Source organism: Mercenaria mercenaria, chromosome 15 (assembly GCF_021730395.1).
Source record: "Mercenaria mercenaria strain notata chromosome 15, MADL_Memer_1, whole genome shotgun sequence".
Lineage (NCBI taxonomy): Eukaryota > Metazoa > Mollusca > Bivalvia > Venerida > Veneridae > Mercenaria > Mercenaria mercenaria.
Window position 1 is genome coordinate 53,884,393 of NC_069375.1, and position 19,507 is coordinate 53,903,899.

Consider the following 19,507-nt stretch of genomic DNA (forward strand, 5'->3'; position numbering starts at 1 on the left):
GAATGATTACCTCGATGAAATCTAGGCCAAGTTCGAAAATGGGTCACCCGGGGTCAAAAACTAGGTTACTAGGTCAAATCAAGGAAAAACCTTGTGTATGCGATAGAGGCTGTATTTTTCATTTTATCTTCATGAATTTTGGTCAGAATGATTACCTTGATGAAATCTAGGCCGAGTTCTAAAATGGGTTATCTGGGTTAAAAAGTAGGTCACTAGGTCAAATCAAAGAAAAACCTTGTGTATGCGATAGAGGCTGTATTTTTCAACTGATCTTCATGAAATTTTGTCAGAATGATAACCTTGCTTGAAATCTAGACACGTTTCGAAAATGGGTCATCTGGGGTCAAAAACTAGGTCACTAGGTCAAATCAAATAAAAACCTTGTGTATACAATAGGGGCTGCATTTTACACCGGATCTTCATGAAATTTTATCAGAATGTTTGTCTTTATGAAGTCTAGGTGGAATTTGAATATGGGTCGTCTGGGATAAAAAAACTAGGTCACCCGGTCAAATTAAAGAAAAACCTTGTGTATGCAATAGGGGCTGCATTTTACACTGGATTCTCATAAAATTTAGTCAGAATGATTGCCATGACGAAATCTAGGTCATTTTAGAATATGGGTCATCTGTGGTCAAAAACTAGGTCACTAGGTCAAATCAAAGAAAAACCTTTGTATATGCAATAGAGACTGTATTTTTCAATTGATCTACATGAAATTTGGTCAGAATGCTAGCCTTGATGAAATAAAGGTCAAGTTTGAATATGGGTCACCTGGGGTCAAAAACTAGGTCGCTAGGATATATCAAAGAAAAATGTTTTGTATGCGATAGAGGCTGTATTTTTTAATCGAGGTTGATGAAATTTAGTCAGAATGATTGCCTTGATCAGATCTAGGTCAGATTCAAATGTAGGTCATCTTAGCTCAAAAACTAGGTCAAATTGAATAAAATGCTTGTTTACACTTGAGACCACATTTTTGATCCAATCTTAATGAAAATTGGTCAGAATATTTGTTTCCATGAAATCACTATGTCAAACATGTTTACACTGTTATGGTATGTTTATCAGGTGAGCGACCTAGGGCCATCTTGGCCCTCTTGTATAAATAACCGATTGCAATCGAATATTTCCAAGGTGTTCGACTTTATCATCTGTCCGGGTTTATCATCAGTACCAGTAAGTTGTCTTGCTTGAATCCTTTGAGGGGTTACAAAAGCTAAAAATGGAAAACCTTTGAACAACTTGTTTAAATGCACCTATTTCTGTTTTGTTTAGATGATTCTTCTAAATAGGGGCTAGTAGAGCTAAAAATAGAATGACCATAAAAGAACTTCCTCACACAAATCACTTGAAAGATCTTCTACAAACTTCATAGAAGCATCCTTGGATGGACTTTCCTCAGTTTCATTTAAATGTTTACTTTTGACTGCAGACGGGGACTGCCAGAGCTAAGATAGAAAGATTCTTATATTCTGCTGTATTTTTAATGCAGTTGGTAAATTGTTTGGACTCTAAACTGTTGTATATTTACAGGTAACAGAATGTGTTCACTTTTTAGTGCAGTTAGACAGTGATATATTGAAGGTTTCAGTGGACATGTATGGGGAGACAGTTACAGGCAGTATAAAACTGTTACCTCATAGTATATCACGTCATGTCCTGGTTTCTATTACAACATCATACATGAACATTTCCCTTAACCAATGTCATGAGGGAGAAGTTTGTGAACTTACTGTGAAATATGAAAAAGATGGTGCCAGGATTATTTTGAGTGGACCACTTGTAATTGGAGGAGTAGATGATGTGACTCCATATCTTAGGAGTAAACTGCTTACACTGTCACCATTCATTGGATGCATTGGAGTAAGTTACAGTACTGTTACTTATAATTTTTGCTCACCTGAGCACAGAGTGCTCATGGTGAGCTATTGTTATCACGCTGTGTCTGTCGTGCATCTGTCAGGTCGTCCATCCATCTGTCATCAACAACTGTATTTAAACAACATCTACAAAACCACTAAATGGATTTTGATGAAACATGGCCTGGATGTTCCTTTGGTGGTGCTCTACCAAAGTTGTTCGAATGGTTTGGCTTGGTTGCACAGAGGGGCCATCAGAGCTAAAAGTAGAAAAATCTTTTTTATGCCCCTGAAGGGAGGCATATTAGTTTTCAACTGTCCGTCCGTTTGTCACAAGGTTAACTTTTTGCATGAAGGCACTTTACTCGCGAACCACTGCACCCAGGACCTTCAAACTTCACATGCTGATGGTACTTATTGAGTATACGACCCCTACTGACTTTGGGGTCACCAGGTCAAAGGTCAAGGCACTGCGGGGGCATTTGTCACCATTAGTGACAGCTCTTGTTTTGTTTTGTTTTTTTGTTGTTTTTTTTAGAAGTAGAAAAATCTTCAAACAACATTTCCTAAATGGCTGGTCCAATTTTGAAATAATTCACACAAATGGTCCTTATGTAGCCCTCTACCAAAATTGTTCAAATTATACCGATTCATCAAAAAACATGGCTGCCAGGGGGTGTTGTCACTTTTCCCTATATGTATATACTGGAAATTTTAATAATCTTCTTGTGTGAAACTGATGGCTCTATTTTAAAATGATTTTACACAAATGGTCCTTGTGACCCTCTGCCAAGAGTGTTCAGATTATTTTGATTTGTCAATATTCAGTATTAAATGCTGGTCATTTTCATATGCATCGAAAATTTCTTTAATGTTGACTTATTTCTCTATTTCATTAATGTTGATGTATTTCTCTCTATTTCGTTCATGTTGATGTATTTCTCTCTATTTCGTTAATGTTGATGTATTTCTCTATTTCGTTAATGTTGATGTATTTCTCTATTTCGTTAATGTTGATGTATTTCTCTATTTCGTTAATGTTGATGTATTTCTCTATTTCGTTAATGTTGATGTATTTCTCTATTTATTTAGCCTAAAAACAAAATCAAATGTATCATAAGAAAGTGAAAAAGAGTATCTAAGGATTATTAGCTATTCATTAAAATATGCACTGGTTTCTATTTACTGATAAATATTGCAAAACTTTATGAGTCTGCACTGTAGAACATGTTGCATATTTTTCAATGCATAGCTGATAACCTAATGATAATGTAAAGAATATATCCTGTCTGCAGAATGTAACAGTCAGTGGTGAGCTAGTGAACTTTGCAAACACACAAAGTGAACAGTTATCACTGGTTGCTGGATGTCGCTCTCACGATTTGTGTCATGACGATGTGTGTCAGAATGGAGGAACATGCAGGGATTTGTGGTCCACTAGTTATTGTGAATGCCCACAAGGATATATAGGTGACAACATTGTTTTCATTCAGTGTTTTAATACAGTGCCAACTTTAATGACATGCGATATACAGATGTACACAAAAAGCAATCTATAAAGTAAATTTACTTCTTTAAAAACTAGGTGAAAAATGCCATGTTGTATGTAAGAAATATCAATGCCTTTTGGTTCCTTTCATAATTGAGTGACTTAGACTCATGTGGGCATTTCTCTTTCACCTAGTTTTGATATTGATAGGATGTCAGAAGACGCTTGGAAAGGCACCAAAATTCTAGTTTCTCTTTAATGATTTAAGTAACAGTGGAAATTTATATTGAATTTTGTTATGTAGGTGCATGTTGTTATAAAACAAGGAGGACTTGAGTTCTGGCTTGTTTCAGACATTAGAATACCATTACTACATCAGAACATTGTGTACTCTACTGCTCCTAAGTTTACATCCAGTTCAAATGAAACTTGGTATATATAGTCAGTATTATGTAGACATGCACATGTTTTCAGAAGTTTAATGTCTGATTATTGTGTTTGAGTTAGCTCCTTATCTAGATTTTTTGATGAATAATTTCCATCATATATCATACTATTTTAGCATCATTCCAGTCTACTTTGAGACTTTAGTGAAAAGTTTTTCATTTTCACATAACCTGATTTCTTAGATATTTCTGGACTTAATATATTTAGACTACACATACTTTACTGGCATTGTCAGTTGAAATCACATGCCTGAACTTTGTTCAGAGTAAGCTGTTAATATAGTTGGACGGTCTTACATACATCATCATTTGTCCTATGTCCTAGGTCTATAAGGTCATTATAAGGTCCTCATTCAAATTTGTTCAAATAGGGGCAGTCGGCTCCTTTTCAGGGGCCACTAGGGCTAAAAATAAAGTACCATTTAATGACATCTGCTCATGAATCGCTCTATGGATCTTTGTTACAGCTTCATCAAATTTGATTTGCAGCATTATTGTAAGGTCCTTAACCAAGTTTGTTCAGGAAGGAGCACTTAGCCCCTTTAAGGGGCTGCTAGAGTTAGAAATAGAAATACTGTTAAAGAACTTCTTCTCATGAACTGCTTGGTGGATCTTCATCAGACCTGGTCTGGAGCATCATTATAAGGTCCTCTTCCAAGTTTGTTCAAATGGGGTTTGTTAATATGCCTATTAAAAGGGCCACTGGAGCTTAAAGTAGAAATACCTTTTATTGACTTCTTTGTTAACTGCGCAATGGATCTTCAGCAAACTTGGTCTTTGATACCATTATTAGGTCTTATGCCAATTTTGTTCAAATGGAGGGCACTTGGCTGTGTTTAAGGGCCAGACTTTGTCTGGAGCATCATTGTAAGGCCCTCTCCCACATCTGTTCAGTGGTGTTGTTTGGCCCTTTTAGGGGCTGCTAGAGTTTTAAAAAAGCCTTTAAATGACTTCTTGTGAACCACTGGCTGGATCTTTATCAGATTTACCCTGCAGCATTATTGTAAGGCCCTCTCCCAAATTTAGCCATGGGGGCACTCAGCCTCTTTTGAAGTCCCTAGAGAGCTAAATATAGAACAACCTATGACTTCTTTTCATTAACAGCTTGATAGATCTTCATCAGACTTGGTCTGTAGTACCATTGTAATAGTTTTGTTTATTCCTTTTTAGGGGACACCAGAGCTAAAATAAGAAAAAATAATAAACAACTTCTTATCATGAAGTTTGTTCTAATGGTTAGGCATTTTTGGTGTGTCACAGCAAAATATAGAGAAAAAAAAAAACTTTATTTTTTTTTTTTTAATGAACTGCATAAAGGATTTTCACAAACTATAGTTAGAAGCAAGATCAGATAGTCAAGGTCCTCTTCAGGTGAGCAACAGAGGCCTGTTTTGACCTCTTGTATACCATAACATTTGGCTAAAACTGTTAGCTAGTTTTATATCAAAAAGGTGTGATAAATATTGGAGCTCCTGTTTATTTATGAAAGAAAAATGTTTTGTACTGATGTATAAAGTAAGTATATAATGGACATGATTGTTTTTCAGGGTCTTTGTGTGAGTTTCAACAAACAGCACAGTTTCAGGCAGTATCTTTCTTGCATTTCACCAAAGACTTTACAGAAGTGACAAGTTTATCTCTGTGGTTGACAAGTAATTCAGCCTCTGGAGTGATTTTATACACAGTAAGTATACAAACTCCATACCAGTATCACACTGTCAGTGCTCACACATCTGTTTGCAACATCTTGCTTGCTCTTTTGACAAACTTTTTTCTGGGCTGTATAACCTCCCAAAACAACACCTCTATTGAGCGGCTACCTCCTCACTGCAACAGTTTTACCCCCTCCTCCCCCGCCCCCCATTTTAACCTCCCAGGAGCAGTTCCTCTCCACAATGGTAAACGGCAGTCAAAAAGTGTTCCATTTCGTTATTTCTACCTCTGTGAAGCAGATTTATCCAGTGACATCAGGTTAACTTGAGACCGATTGTGCGTGTAAAAATAACATAAACATGCATAAGATTGCTTCCCAGTGGAGACATAGAAATTACCTTTGTAATTCTGCTAGACACAACATTTAATGACAGTATTTAACCTCAGCATTTTCTAGTTGTCTCTCTAAGTGTGTACCTCTGAATCATGTTCAGTTGTTAAGATAAGGAAAATCTTACATGCTTGATTTGTATTACTGAGCTTAGAATCAAAAATAACCTTTGAAATGGCTTGTCTCAGGGTAATGGTGACGGATTTTCAAAAAGCTTGGTTATAACCATTCTTAAATGAACCTGTTAAAGGTTTCTTACATGTACTAACACTTGCTATTCATAAGATAATAGTTTGTTGACTCTTTACCCTAATATTATATCCAGCCATTTTGATCAAATACCGACCTAAATTTTGGCTATGCATGTATATGTAAGTTTTTAGCTCACCTGAGCACGAAGTGCTCAAGGTGAGCTTTTGTGATCGCCCTGTGTCCGTCGTCGTCCGTCTGTCCGTGCGTTCGTCCGTCCATCGTCAACAATTTGACTGTTAACACTCTAGAGGTCACAATTTTGACCCAATCTTAATGAAACTTGTTCAGAATGTTACCCTCAATAAAATCTTGGACGAATTTGATATTGGGTCATCTGGGGTCAAAAACTAGGTCACCAGATCAAATCAAAGGAAAAGCTTGTTAACACTCTAGAGGTCACAATTTTGGCCCAATCTTAATGAAACTTGGTCAGAATGTTACCCTTAATAAAATCTTGGACGAATTTGATATTGGGTCATCTGGGGTCAAAAACTAGGTCACCAGGTCATATCAAAGGAAAAGCTTGTTAACACTCTAAAGGTCACAATTTTGGCCCAATCTTAATGAAACTTGGTCAGAATGTTACCCTTAATAAAATCTTGGACGAATTTGATATTGGGTCACCTGGGATCAAACACTAGGTCACCAGGTCAGATCAAAGGAAAAGCTTGTTAACACTGTAGAGGTCACATTTATGACTATATCTTCATGAAACTTGGTCAGAATGTTAATCTTGATGATCTCAAGGTCCAGTTTGAATCTGGGTCATGTAGGGTCAAAAACTAAGCCATCAGGTCAAATCAAAGGAAAAGCTTGTTAACACTCTAGAGGTCACAATTTTGGCCCAATCTTCATGAAACTTGGTCAGAATGTTACCCTCAATAAAATCTTGGACGAGTTTGATATTGGGTCATCTGGGGTCAAAAACTAGGTCACCAGGTCAAATCAAAGGAAAAGCTTGTTAACACTCTAGAGGTCACAATTTTTACCCAATCTTAATGAAACTTGGTCAGAGTGTTACCCTCAATAAAATCTTGGACGAATTTGATATTGGGTCATCTGGGGTCATACACTAGGTCACCAGGTCAAATCAAAGGAAAAGCTTGTTAACACTGTTGAGGTCACATTTGTGACTATATCTTCATGAAACTTGGTCAGAATGTTAATCTTAATGATCTCAAGGTCCAGTTTGAATCTGGGTCATGTAAGGTCAAAAACTAGGTCACCAGGTCAAATCAAAGGAAAAACTTGTTAACACTGTAGAGGCCACATTTATGACCATATCTTAATGAAACTTGGTCAGAATGTTATTCTTGATGATCTCAAAATCCAGTTTGAATCTAGGTCATGTAGGGTCAAAAAATAGGTCACTAGATCAAATCAAAGGAAAAGCTAGTTAACACTCTAGAGGCCACATTTATGACCATATCTAAATGAAACTTGGTCAGAATGTTAATCTTGATGATCCATAGGTCAGATTCAAATCTGGGTCAGATGGGATCAAAAACTAGGTCACCAGGTTAAATCAAAGGAAAAGCTTGTTAACACTCTAGAGGCCACATTTATGACTATCTTCATGAAACTTAATCAGAATGTTAATCTTGATGATCTTTAGGTCATGAATCTGGGTCATGTGGGGTCAAAAACTAGGCCACCAGGTCAAATCAAAGGAAAAGCTAGTTAACACTTTAGAGGCTACATTTATGACCATATCTTAATGAAACTTGGTCAGAATGTTGATCTTGATGATCTTTAGGTTTATAGGTCAGGTGAGCGATACAGGGTCTTCATGGCCCTCTTGTTTTATTTATTTCAGCTTGATCAGGATATGTTGTGTCTGTATATAGATGATGGTCAGTTAGTTGTACATTTGGTTGTTAATGGTGATGACTTTACCAGTAACATAGGCAGTTTACAGAATGGTGAATGGTATCATCTGACTATCCAATTTCACAATGGATTTTACACGCTAACATGTTAGTACATAAAATTTTCTCAGAATGACGCTTTCACCATATCTTGGTAGTATATATTTGTTGCTTCTTCTCATGTATACTTAGGGTAAGATCTTTAACCAAGTTTTTCAAGTTTTCCGAACTTAAAATTGATATATGAGCCGTGCCATGAGAAAATCAACATAGTGGGTTTGCGACCAGCATGGATCGAGACCAGCCTGTGCATCCGCGCAGTCTGGTCAGGATCCATGCTGTTTGCTTTCAAAGCCTAATGGAATTAGAGAAACTAATAGCGAACAGCATGGATCCTGACCAGACTGCGCGGATGCGCAGGCTGGTCTCGATCCATGCTGGTCGCAAAGCCACTATGTTGGTTTTCCCATGGCGCGGCTCATATATAAGATTGGGGATGTGACTTAATGAGCAAGCAGTCAGGATACTATTAGGCAACATCAGACTCATCATGTCAGCTCAAGAACTAGATTTGATGAAAATATTGGAATGAAACTTGGCCTGTATGTAGGTAAGGCCACACTAAATTGATGTCTTGTTCTTCGGATTTTTTTTTCCAATATATTTGGGGCGAGCGAGTGAAAAAAAAAAAAAAATTTTTTTTTCAAATCATCATTTATTGAAGCGAGCAAAGAGCGATGAAATAAAAAAAAATTAAATAATCGCTTGTGTCGTGTTTATCACCAAATCAAGTGTATTTCTATTCATAAGCTGGAAAAATAAATGTGTGTGAAGTAACATTCAGACAGCATTGTCTTTGGAGTATTGAATGTTTAATGTGTGATGCATACAATAAAAAGTAAGAAATATATCAGCACTTTTATTATTCTGAAATGTCTTATTTATCCCATATCACTTAACAATTTTCTCTGCTCGTGACATTAGACCTTTTAACCCTTGAAGTGCTGGACAACATGTATCTATTACAAATGCAGATCAGCACTGTATTAAACCTGTTAATCTGAGGTGGTACTATTCTGTGCCAAGTCTGCAGGCTGGGTTTTACTGTCAGAAATCAAATGGAAATCCAGCACTTTGAGAGTTTGACTATACAAAGTAAACAAAAACAAATGTTGACACTTTTGAGTGACATATAAGCAAATGACTAGAATTCCTGATGTATTGTCATGTACCATCTTTAATATGACTCAAACCAAATAAAGAATTGTAGAACAATCAACAAAACCTGCGTTTGAGAAACACACATAACCCCGGCGGGTTTTACACAACTGTATCTGCGGAAAGATTCATCTTATTGTATAGCGCAGCAGCCCTAACATCTCTGTAAAACTGCAGCTCGGGAAAATCTCAACAGCTGTTGCTGAAAATACCTGCTGTTCGTCATCTCTGCATGAGATAAAAAAAGACATAGGTGGGTTACCATTTTGTTATGCCCGATCTTTAAAGCGATCGAATATTACAAAGTTTAATTGAATAAGCTCATACTACCGGGGTAGGTATCCCTTTCGTGCGGTAGGGAGACTACGTAGTCGGATCGGTGATTGTATTAGAGAACATGTTCTTCCGTTGCTCCGATAAGTTACAAGCAAGGTGCGTTTAAACTTCGGAATTTCCACCTTTTTTTTTTTTCGTTCCAACTGATTTCGACCCAGCGCAGAAAATACGCCAGTTGCGGGCGGTCAAAAGAAAATTAAATTTTTTTTTTTTTCATTTCCCAGTTGGTGCGGGAAATCCGACGAACAGGTAATCAGTTTGGTGTGGCCTAATAGTAAGATCAAGATTAACTGGTATTGTGCCTCCCTGAATGTGCATACACCATTGTTTATGTTCCAGTGACAGACAGAGTTTTATGTCTCCCAGTGGGGAGGCATATAGTAGTTGGACCGCCGCCTGACTATCCGTCCGCTTCCTATAACTGAAGAATGCTTAGGCCTGCAGTGGTCAAACTGCACAGGATGAATGCCTGTGGTCACTAGAGGACCCATGTTTTTGTAGGGGGAGGGGGTCATTGGGTCAGAGATCAAGGTCACAGTGACCTTGAGACTGAAGACAGCTTCCATTGGATAACTGAAGAATGCTTACAGATGTCAAAGTTCATAGGATGATTGCCTGTGGTCAATTAATGATCCCTGATGTTTTTGGGTCAGTTGATCAAAGAACAACTGTCATAATGATCTCAAGAGGCCATCATAAAGGGAATGTGTGTTTTATATATTACTTATGTTGAGAGTAAAACTGGTGAAGTTGGTAATTACCCTAAAATTAATGTGCCATTGTTTATGTTCCAGTGTCCAACGGACAGAGAATTGTTGAGAGTATAACTGGTCAAGTTGGTTATTCCCTAAATGTACATACACCATTGTTTATGGGACAATTTCATGACCATCCAGCTCTGGACATGTGGAGAAATAAGCTCAGATTTAACCAGTTTACCAGGTAACTTATTGATTCATAATGTCTTTGTATATTTGGAGATTTTGACACTTTTTTATAAAGTTTTATATGATACATGGCTAGGAACATTAGAAGTAGTGCAAGTACATGTTTACACAAAAAGCAGGGTTTCAACAAATTTCCCACAAATAATGGAACACCTCGGACTTGTTATTTCCCATTGAAATCTTCGATGGTATGATATTTGGTTCATGATGAAATTATCTCCCAAGATTTTCACTGAATAGAACCCATTTACCTATAGCTCTATCATACTTCATATGGTTGCAAACCAATAATGACATTGAACTGGAAATCAACAGCTTATGAATGCTTGGTCATGCATGTCGATAGATGAGACTGTTTGATTTTGAATTATGTAAGTTAATTTGAAATAGATTAATTGACGTTGCAGTTAGCTTAATAATGGTTTCTCATCTGGAGCAGGCCTGGATCAGCTGTGTGATTTGTCTGCAGTCAGCAAGTAACTCTCGCTGTTTCTTGGGTCATTTGGTTAAATTTCAAGGTTTCCCATCAGCGGCTTGAGAAGGCTATAGTCTAAGGCATTAGGGATATTAGGTTATATTGAAGCCATGTTTAAATAGATATTGATGTTTGTTACCGTAAGACTATGGACAACAGCATAATACAGATAAATGTATTGATTTATACTACTCCGTATAAATCAATACATTTATCTGTATTATGCTGTCGTCCATACCTGTAAATATCGACCAGTCATTAGCGATCGATATTTTGTTTTCGCCACTATCGATTAGCGTGTAATTAGCATATTACCTCATGTTAAAAATGGAGCTATAACACTTATTGTTCAAAGGGTTTACCAGTCACATGTTAAGTGGCGATAATTAGATGATCAGAGATTGATCTAAAGGGATTCTGAAGCAAAAACAGCATGCGACTGCATGTGGTGATATGCTTAATTATTATGAATTAACTCGAGCTCACTTCCCTGAAGAAATATTTTACCACGTAACTTCAAACCTTTATCAAAGGGCTGATTTTTGTCGGATCTGAATAAAACAAAATGGAAAATAACAGAAAGCTGACACTTTTCTGAATCTTGTATCGCCATAATTATAATTATTGTTTATAATGTCAGATTTCTACATACAGAAACAAACATTCTTCTGAACGTAGGGAATGTTTCAAATGAAATTATTGTTTAAACTCCAAAAATTAGTTTAATAAATTTAATCTTAAAACTGATGTGTGAAAAATGCAATGTATTTAAATTAAAATATTTTTTTTGAAAAGGCCGACAACGAAGTTACATTTAGTATTCCGAACTTTTAGATAAAACTGCAGAAAATCATCTAGGTTTAACACGCATTTAAATGGTGAAGAACAGAGCAATATCATAAACAAATATTTTCAGGCAACAGTTTACAGTTTTGACTTGCTATTTTCATTAAAATATGTCCTAATTTTTTTGTTCTAAATACTCTGAATCAACAAGGCAAATATCATGTAAAAAACGACATCTTTCTCTCTGGGTAAGACAAGTGTAGATTTAGCCATTTTCACAGGGTGAAAAGTAACATTAATGTAGATATTTTCCATTTAAAAACAGATGCAGGCAATAATTTCATGGCCGAACTTTTGTTTTCAACAAAAAATTCAACAAATGCTTTCCCAGATTTTCACTGAAAGGACGAGTTAAACTGTAAGGCATAAGTGTTTGAGTAATAGCAGAATAACCTACGGCATACGCTTCGATTGGACGACAGCATAAGATAAGATAAATGCCGGTTTTCCAGTCGTTCCAGATAGAAGGTAAATGGAGGATTTTAAAATGTGTTATATTGCTAGGAATTCTTTTGTCTGTTTTCAGTTTTTCTGGATGTGTGAAGAACCTAACCATTAATGACAAACTAGTTGATTTTCAAACTGCCTCACCATCAGTATTTGGTAATGATCCTGTGTCTGCTATGCCTGGTTGTACAAGAGATCTGGCTTGCTCCTTGTCTCCATGTCGACACAGTGGTACTTGTATCCCCAGCTGGAATAACTACACCTGTCAGTGTACATCTAGCTACACCGGAGATCATTGTGAGTTAGGTAATAGAAATATTTTTTTGCCATCAGTATCTGATATCTTGATGATTTTCCTTTATGATATGGGTCTGGAGGAAAGTTTCTATAAAGATTGAACATTAGATCTAGTAATTTAAATATGTGGAACACTACTCAGCTACCAAGCAGTAAGTATTCCCTACAGAATGAAATATACAAGATCTACATGAAACCTGGTCAGAATGTTTGTTTTTGGGGGCAGGTTTACTGACCATTTAGATTATGTAAGATTTATCAATGATGAAATAGTCCAGCCAACAATTATATCACTGACTGCAGTATGGATTGTGTAAGTTCCTGTTAGGTCATGATGTGTCCTGCGCAAAACACGTACCCCTAGCTCAAAGGTCAAGGTCACATTTGGAGGTCAAAAGTCAAGAGGGTTTTTATCCTGTCTGGTCCATAACTCTACCATCCTTGAAGATATTTTAATATTACTGGGCACAAATGTACCCCATAATAAGTTGATATCTATGCACAACTTTCAGACCTCTAGCTCAAAGGTCAAGGTCACACTTAGTAGTCAGATGTTAACATTGCATGGACAGAGTCTGTTTCATGTCTGGTCCAGAACTGTGTCATCCATCATGGGATTACAATATTATTTGGCATAAATGTTCCCCATAATCAAGACAACATGTCATGCGCAACACCCAGAACCCTAGCTTAAAGGTAAAGGTTATACTTGGAGATCAAAGGTCAATAGGGTTTTCTTCCTGTCTGGTCCATAATTTTGTGATGCAAAACAGGTTTTAAATGTCAGTTGGCACAAATATTCCCCAGGATGTCACATTGTGTCTTGCGCAAAACCCAAACCATTAGCTGAAAGGTTAAGGACACGCACCAGCCTGTGCATCCGTGCAGTCTGGTCAGGATCCATACTGTTCGCTTTCAAAGCTTATTGCAATTAGAGAAACCGTTAGCCAACAGCATGGATCCTGACCAGACTGCATGGATGGGCAGGCTGGTCTAGATCCATGCTGGTCACAAATGCGCTATGTTGGTTTTCTCATGGTGCAGCTCAAATGAATATTTCAAAAATTTAAAAACTTTGTATTGCCATCATCAGAGTTACGATTGATGTTTTCATATGAAAGGAAAAAGGAAAAAACTTTGTTTTGGAAAAGGTGGATTAAACAGTAGGAGGAAATCTTTGTAGTATGTACAGCAAAAGTTTTTCTTGTATATTTCTTTTATAAAAAAATCAGTGTTGGTTGAAGATTATATCAACATTATACTACATTAGATACAAATGGCTATGTTTTACAGCAGAGGCAGTGACATTCAACGGAGATAGCAGTTACATAGACATGAAACTGAACACAAGTCTCACACCATTTGGGGACACTGGTTTCTTTGAATTTCGGACAAGAGATGAAACTGCCACCTTGATGTATATCCAATTCTTTAGTGAGCATGTGAACACCAGTTTGGAGTTTGGCCTGTATAAATCATGTGTTTATGTGAGCCTGTCTGCAGATAACAGTGAGTGTACACATAGCTTAATAAAAGTTGTCATTTTTATGTTACTTGGCAACATTTTTGCAAAAAGTCTTACTTTTTATACCCTCTCTGATGTTTGGTTGTTATTGCATCACTTATTGCATATCTGTTTTCCAAAAATCATGAAATTTTAAAGACCTGCTGTTTGAGACAAAAATTTGTATTCTCTCCAATCTAAAAAATAACTTGACCTTTTTGAATGAAATTTTTTACTCAAGAGTGGTTCAAATAAGCTTGAAGCTTTCATCAGACTCAAGCTGAAATAAATTAGTATTAGCTCTTACCTTGTTAAGTTGTCTTTAATTTTAAGTGTTAATCTTAATGACATTATCATTTAAGTTGTCCATAATTCTCAGTTTAATAAAGGTGTTTGTAATTTTAGTATTATTTATAATGTATATATTTTTAAGTCTCAACCCATTATCTCATTGATTGTGTGTAAGAAGATGTCCATATATTTCAGTATCAAGACTGAGCTGTAATGACAGTGTATCAGACGGAGAATGGCATGCTCTAACTTGGGTGAGAAACAGAGAGAAAATCACAGTGAATCTAGACTCTACTTCATTGTCAACATCATTGTACTTCGATCCCTTTATATTTGAGCCAATCATCAGAATGTTTGTAGGAGGAAAACCTTACAATTTTGGTATGTTTATCACAAAAATCATTGTCACTCTGATAAATGAACTCCCATGGGGGCATTTAGGATAATATTGGATATATCGGTCTCAGCTTTGTTCTCTTTTTGAATATTGTGAATCACTGAATTTTTGGCACAAAATTTCATGGCTGTTTCAGAAGGTTTAAAATTGTGCATTTCAACTTCTGCATGTAAAATTAATGGAAGTTTTATTTGTTCATTGGGGTTTAATTTCATGGATTGATTCAACCATGAAATCCATGGTAATTTGTCCCCCCATGAATTTCAATGATTTTACAGTATATCAGTCACTGTTTTTCAATAAATTCCCTTTTAGAACAGTATTGCACCTATACCAATCTTTGTTTTTCAATAAATTCCCTTTTAGAACAGTATTGCACCTATCCCAATCTTTGTTTTTCAATAATTTCCTTTTAGGACAACATTGATTATGATAGCAGTGTCAGCTTTGAAGTCATTTTCCACTTACTACAATTATTTTATTACCCGAAATCATAACCAGAAGACAAGTAACATTCACATTTTTACATGTTTATTTGTACATTTCAGATATGAATACAGTGACATATTTCAATTACCGGCACGTAAGATCCTGTAAACAGTGCTAATTTAATCTATGAAATATTCCTTTCAATATAAAAGTTATTATCAATATGTTGGCAGAGTATGGCCACTCCAATGAAAGCTATTTGAAAAACCAGTCGACCGGAAGGAAACCAGACGTACCCGTAAAGTACCACGTCATTGCTCCACGTTACCTGTAGAGCAACAAGCAGCGCCACACGGACGCAAGGGATACCACAGTACACCACAGTAAATTAAACATCCCCCAAAACTCAACGTTACCTGCAAAGCAATGAGGAATATTTAGCGGACCAACGGAGCAAGGCAAAGTACTGTGGTTCTAAGCAACGAGCAAGGCTACAGTACACAACAATATTTAGCAGACCAACGGAGCAAGGCAACGTACTGTAATTCTAAGCAACGAGCAAGGCTACAGTACACCACAATATTTAGCGGACCAATGGAGCAAGGCAACGTACTGTACTTCTAAGCAAGGCAAATACTATAATGAGCAAGGCTACAGTACACCACAGTAAATTAAATATTCCCCATAACTCGACATTACCTGCAAAGTAATGAGGAACATTTAGCGGATCAATGGAGCAAGGCAACGTACTGTAATTCTAAGCAAGGCAAATACTATATGATGAGCAAGGCTATGACATCAGCAAGGCTATGATACATTTAAGCAAGGCTAGTCAGATATTGCCAAGGCACTAGAGCAATACCTTTAATATACACCGTAACATCCGTACCATCAAAACGTCCCAAAGCACGCCCGATCGCCCCCACGGTCGACAGAATTTTTCCAGGCCCTTAAAATTAGGAGTGACATAAAAAAATAATTGTATATAAATATGGAAATAATTAACTGGAATTTTAGTAATAAAAATTAAACATGTATAAATTCTAAATTGTCCTTTTGATTTCTCATAAAGCAACAGTCCGGAAGAATGATAATATCCTTTTAGATCTGTCTGTTTCACAAACTGTTTGTAGCCCAGGAATCCGTTCAATGTATGTCTGTGGAAAGTACCTGAAGTCTGATAACTTCCGGAGTTGGCACCCAATGGCAGCATATTATCTGCAACATAAGTACTTCACCAAACAGTCAGATTGTCATAACAGAATTAAAGATACAAAATATAATGAATTGTAGTATACAACAATTTTTATTATTATTATTATTGGGGTGTGGCGGGTGGGCAATTTAACATCGATCTGAAGCGCTAGCCAATACACCTTTAGTTCAACTGAGAAGATTGCACGTGCTCTCGATTTAATATAACGCTCGAGTGGTTCCCTGACGAATAGGCGTTTATCATTCATCTGTTATGTTTAGACAAGGAACTAGAAAACTGGATTACTTGACAACGACGATAGTTTATAGCTAACACACCTAGCAACGAGATAGCTATTAATTTCGGGAAAAAATAAATGTAATTATTTTTAGGCAAAATAATTTTTTATTATTATAGTGAATATTCTTTTCAGATAATCCAGGTTTCATGATTGGTTTGACCAAAGGGTGTGTGAGAAATGTCTCCTTTAATGGTAACAACCTGAATATTCTTGAAGATTTTGATGCAGAACTTGGAGTTGATGTTATAAAGAAGGACATTTTACCTACATGTGTTGGTGACAATATGTGTAGAGAAGGTGCTTGTCCGGAAAATTCCGACTGTGAAGATATATGGAATGATAAGGTCTGTACCTGTCATGACGGTTGGCATGGTAACATTTGTAATGTTAGCATAGATGATTGCGTCTCTAATTTATGTAGCAATGGAGAATGTGTAGATGATCACAGAAATTATACTTGTTTGTGTAACAATGGTTACACAGGCATGTTATGTGATGTTTTATATAATCCATGTGACTCGCAGCCATGTTTTCAGAATGGTACAGCTAACTGTACATTGAAATTTCCAAGCGAGTTTGAATGTTTGTGTAATCCTGGATGGTCAGGGCTGTTATGTTCCGAAGATATAAATGAATGTGAAAGTAATCCATGTGTAAACAATGGCATATGCACAGACTTGGAAAATGACTTTGAATGTGTATGCAAGACCGACAGTTTCGGGAAAAGATGTGAAAACATTCGCATTTGCTCTTCTGCTCCGTGTTTCAATGGTGGTACATGCGCGCCAAATGAGAACAATACTGATTTTTCATGTAACTGTCTCCTAGGTTACTTGGGAAAGCAGTGCCAGATTCATGATTTTTGTCAGCGAAACATGTGTCAGAACAATGGATCTTGTGTGAGTAGCTCTAGTGGCTACACATGTAGTTGTTTACAAGAGAATTATGGTGTATATTGTCAGTTTAATGATTACTGTGCCAGTGAGCCATGTTTGAATGATGGCATCTGTCACAATGATGTCACATCTTTCCGCTGTACCTGTACCAATCTGTTCTCAGGAGATACTTGCGAAACTCCAGTCAATAGATGTGAGAATAATGTATGTAGAAATGGTGGTAGCTGTTTTTTTAATGCCTCAGATCTCACCTCAGACTATATATGCAGTTGTGTTGAGGGGTTTACTGGTGTACATTGTGAAACGGACATAGATGAGTGTCAGTCTAACCCATGTCAGAATGGAGCAGTCTGTGTTGAAAGTAACCAGCAACCTTGGAAGTTTTTCCCAGGATTCCACTGCAGCTGTGTACAAGGTTACAGTGGACCGTATTGTCAGTATGATGTAAATGAATGTGAAAGTATGCCTTGTGCGAATAATGGAACATGTAAAGATCTTGTAAATAGATTTGAATGTGAATGTATGGAAGGGTTTACAGGAAAATTGTGTGAGCTAGATAAGCGAGGGTGTTCTTCAGCACCATGTCACAATAATGGAGTATGTGAACCATATGAGGACAGTTACACATGTGTATGTACTGCTGGCTATACAGGACCATACTGTCAAATAGATATAGATAACTGTGTACACAATACCTGTATGAATGATGCTGTTTGTATAGATGGTGTAAATTCATACACTTGTCAGTGTCAGCCTGGATATAGTGGAAAACTTTGTGAACATGTACATGATGCTTGCTTCAGTCAGCCGTGTATGAACAATGGTAGATGTATATTTAGGGGACTCTGTAATTGTTCAGATATTGTTCAGACATGTGGCTGGTACAATGAAAGCTGTCAGGTAGACACGTGTTCTGACACACCAGAATGCTCCAGCTATACCACAGCTTACCTCTGTGACTGTGCTGGGAGTGGGTATGAGGGGGAAACATGTGATACAGATGTGAATGAATGTTTGCACGATGTATCGTGTGAACACGGTGGTATCTGTACCAACACAGCTGGGAGCTACACATGTGATTGTAAACATACAGGATACATTGGCAGCAGATGTGAAGAAGACATTGATGAATGCAGTGGTCCCAATCCATGCTATAATGGTGGTAAGTTTTGTGTCACAAATAGAATATGTACTCTGAAAGGGGGACTGATTATCTTTGATTTCTTGGTTCTGTCATTCACAAAATCTAATCCAACCGGGAAATGTTTTATCCTTAGAAGTTGAAACTCTTGGATATATATCTTGAATTTATACCTATATAAGATATGTATTTTGGCTGAACCAGTTCTTAGAAAGTTTAAATATACACTGTGTATAAATTCTTACGATAATGTTATAAGACATAACTTTGAATTGTTTCACACATTATTGTATTTATTTATATCATAATATTATGTTTGTGCAAATAATTTTTAGAAATATACCATTTTTAGTTAAGTTTACTGTCAAATAAAGGTTACTGTCGGATAGAGAAAAGTTTAAGTGATATGCTTGTTATGCCCTCACACATTTAACATTTTGGGGGGTGGGGCATATACCGTAGCTGCTGTCCATACGTCCGTATGTGCATATGCCCAGAAATCTTGTGTGTCCAGCTCCTCCCACACTATTAGCCTGATTTGCTTCAAACTTTCACAGATGAACAAGTTTATTGTGTAGATGAGCATAAAGGAAGAAACTTTTTCTTTGACTATTTTTACCACATTTATGGCCCTTCGATAGTTTTCGCTGTATGAAATATAGCGAAAAATCTTGTGTGTCCAACTCCTCCCACACTATTAGCCTGGTTTGCTTCAAACTTTCACAGATGAACAAGTTTATTGTGTAGATGAGCATAAAGGAAGAAACTTTTTCTTTGACTATTTTTACCACATTTATGGCCCTTCGATAGTTTTCGCTGTATGAAA

The 19,507-nt window shown here is 36.7% G+C and overlaps 1 protein-coding gene across 2 annotated transcripts in view; it reads left to right on the forward strand.

The window, feature by feature from the left end:
• LOC123554847 (protein crumbs homolog 1-like) overlaps positions 1 to 19,507 on the forward strand; it is a 60,816-nt gene that overhangs the window by 32,148 nt on the left and 9,161 nt on the right. For both annotated transcript variants that reach the window (XM_053525285.1, XM_053525284.1), the window contains exons 13-21: positions 1,537 to 1,866; positions 3,158 to 3,332; positions 5,345 to 5,481; positions 7,910 to 8,069; positions 10,310 to 10,457; positions 12,310 to 12,536; positions 13,821 to 14,036; positions 14,518 to 14,703; positions 16,777 to 18,702. In XM_053525285.1, the coding sequence (XP_053381260.1) occupies positions 1,537 to 1,866; positions 3,158 to 3,332; positions 5,345 to 5,481; positions 7,910 to 8,069; positions 10,310 to 10,457; positions 12,310 to 12,536; positions 13,821 to 14,036; positions 14,518 to 14,703; positions 16,777 to 18,702 (3,505 nt within the window). The remainder of the gene's footprint in view (positions 1 to 1,536; positions 1,867 to 3,157; positions 3,333 to 5,344; positions 5,482 to 7,909; positions 8,070 to 10,309; positions 10,458 to 12,309; positions 12,537 to 13,820; positions 14,037 to 14,517; positions 14,704 to 16,776; positions 18,703 to 19,507) is intronic.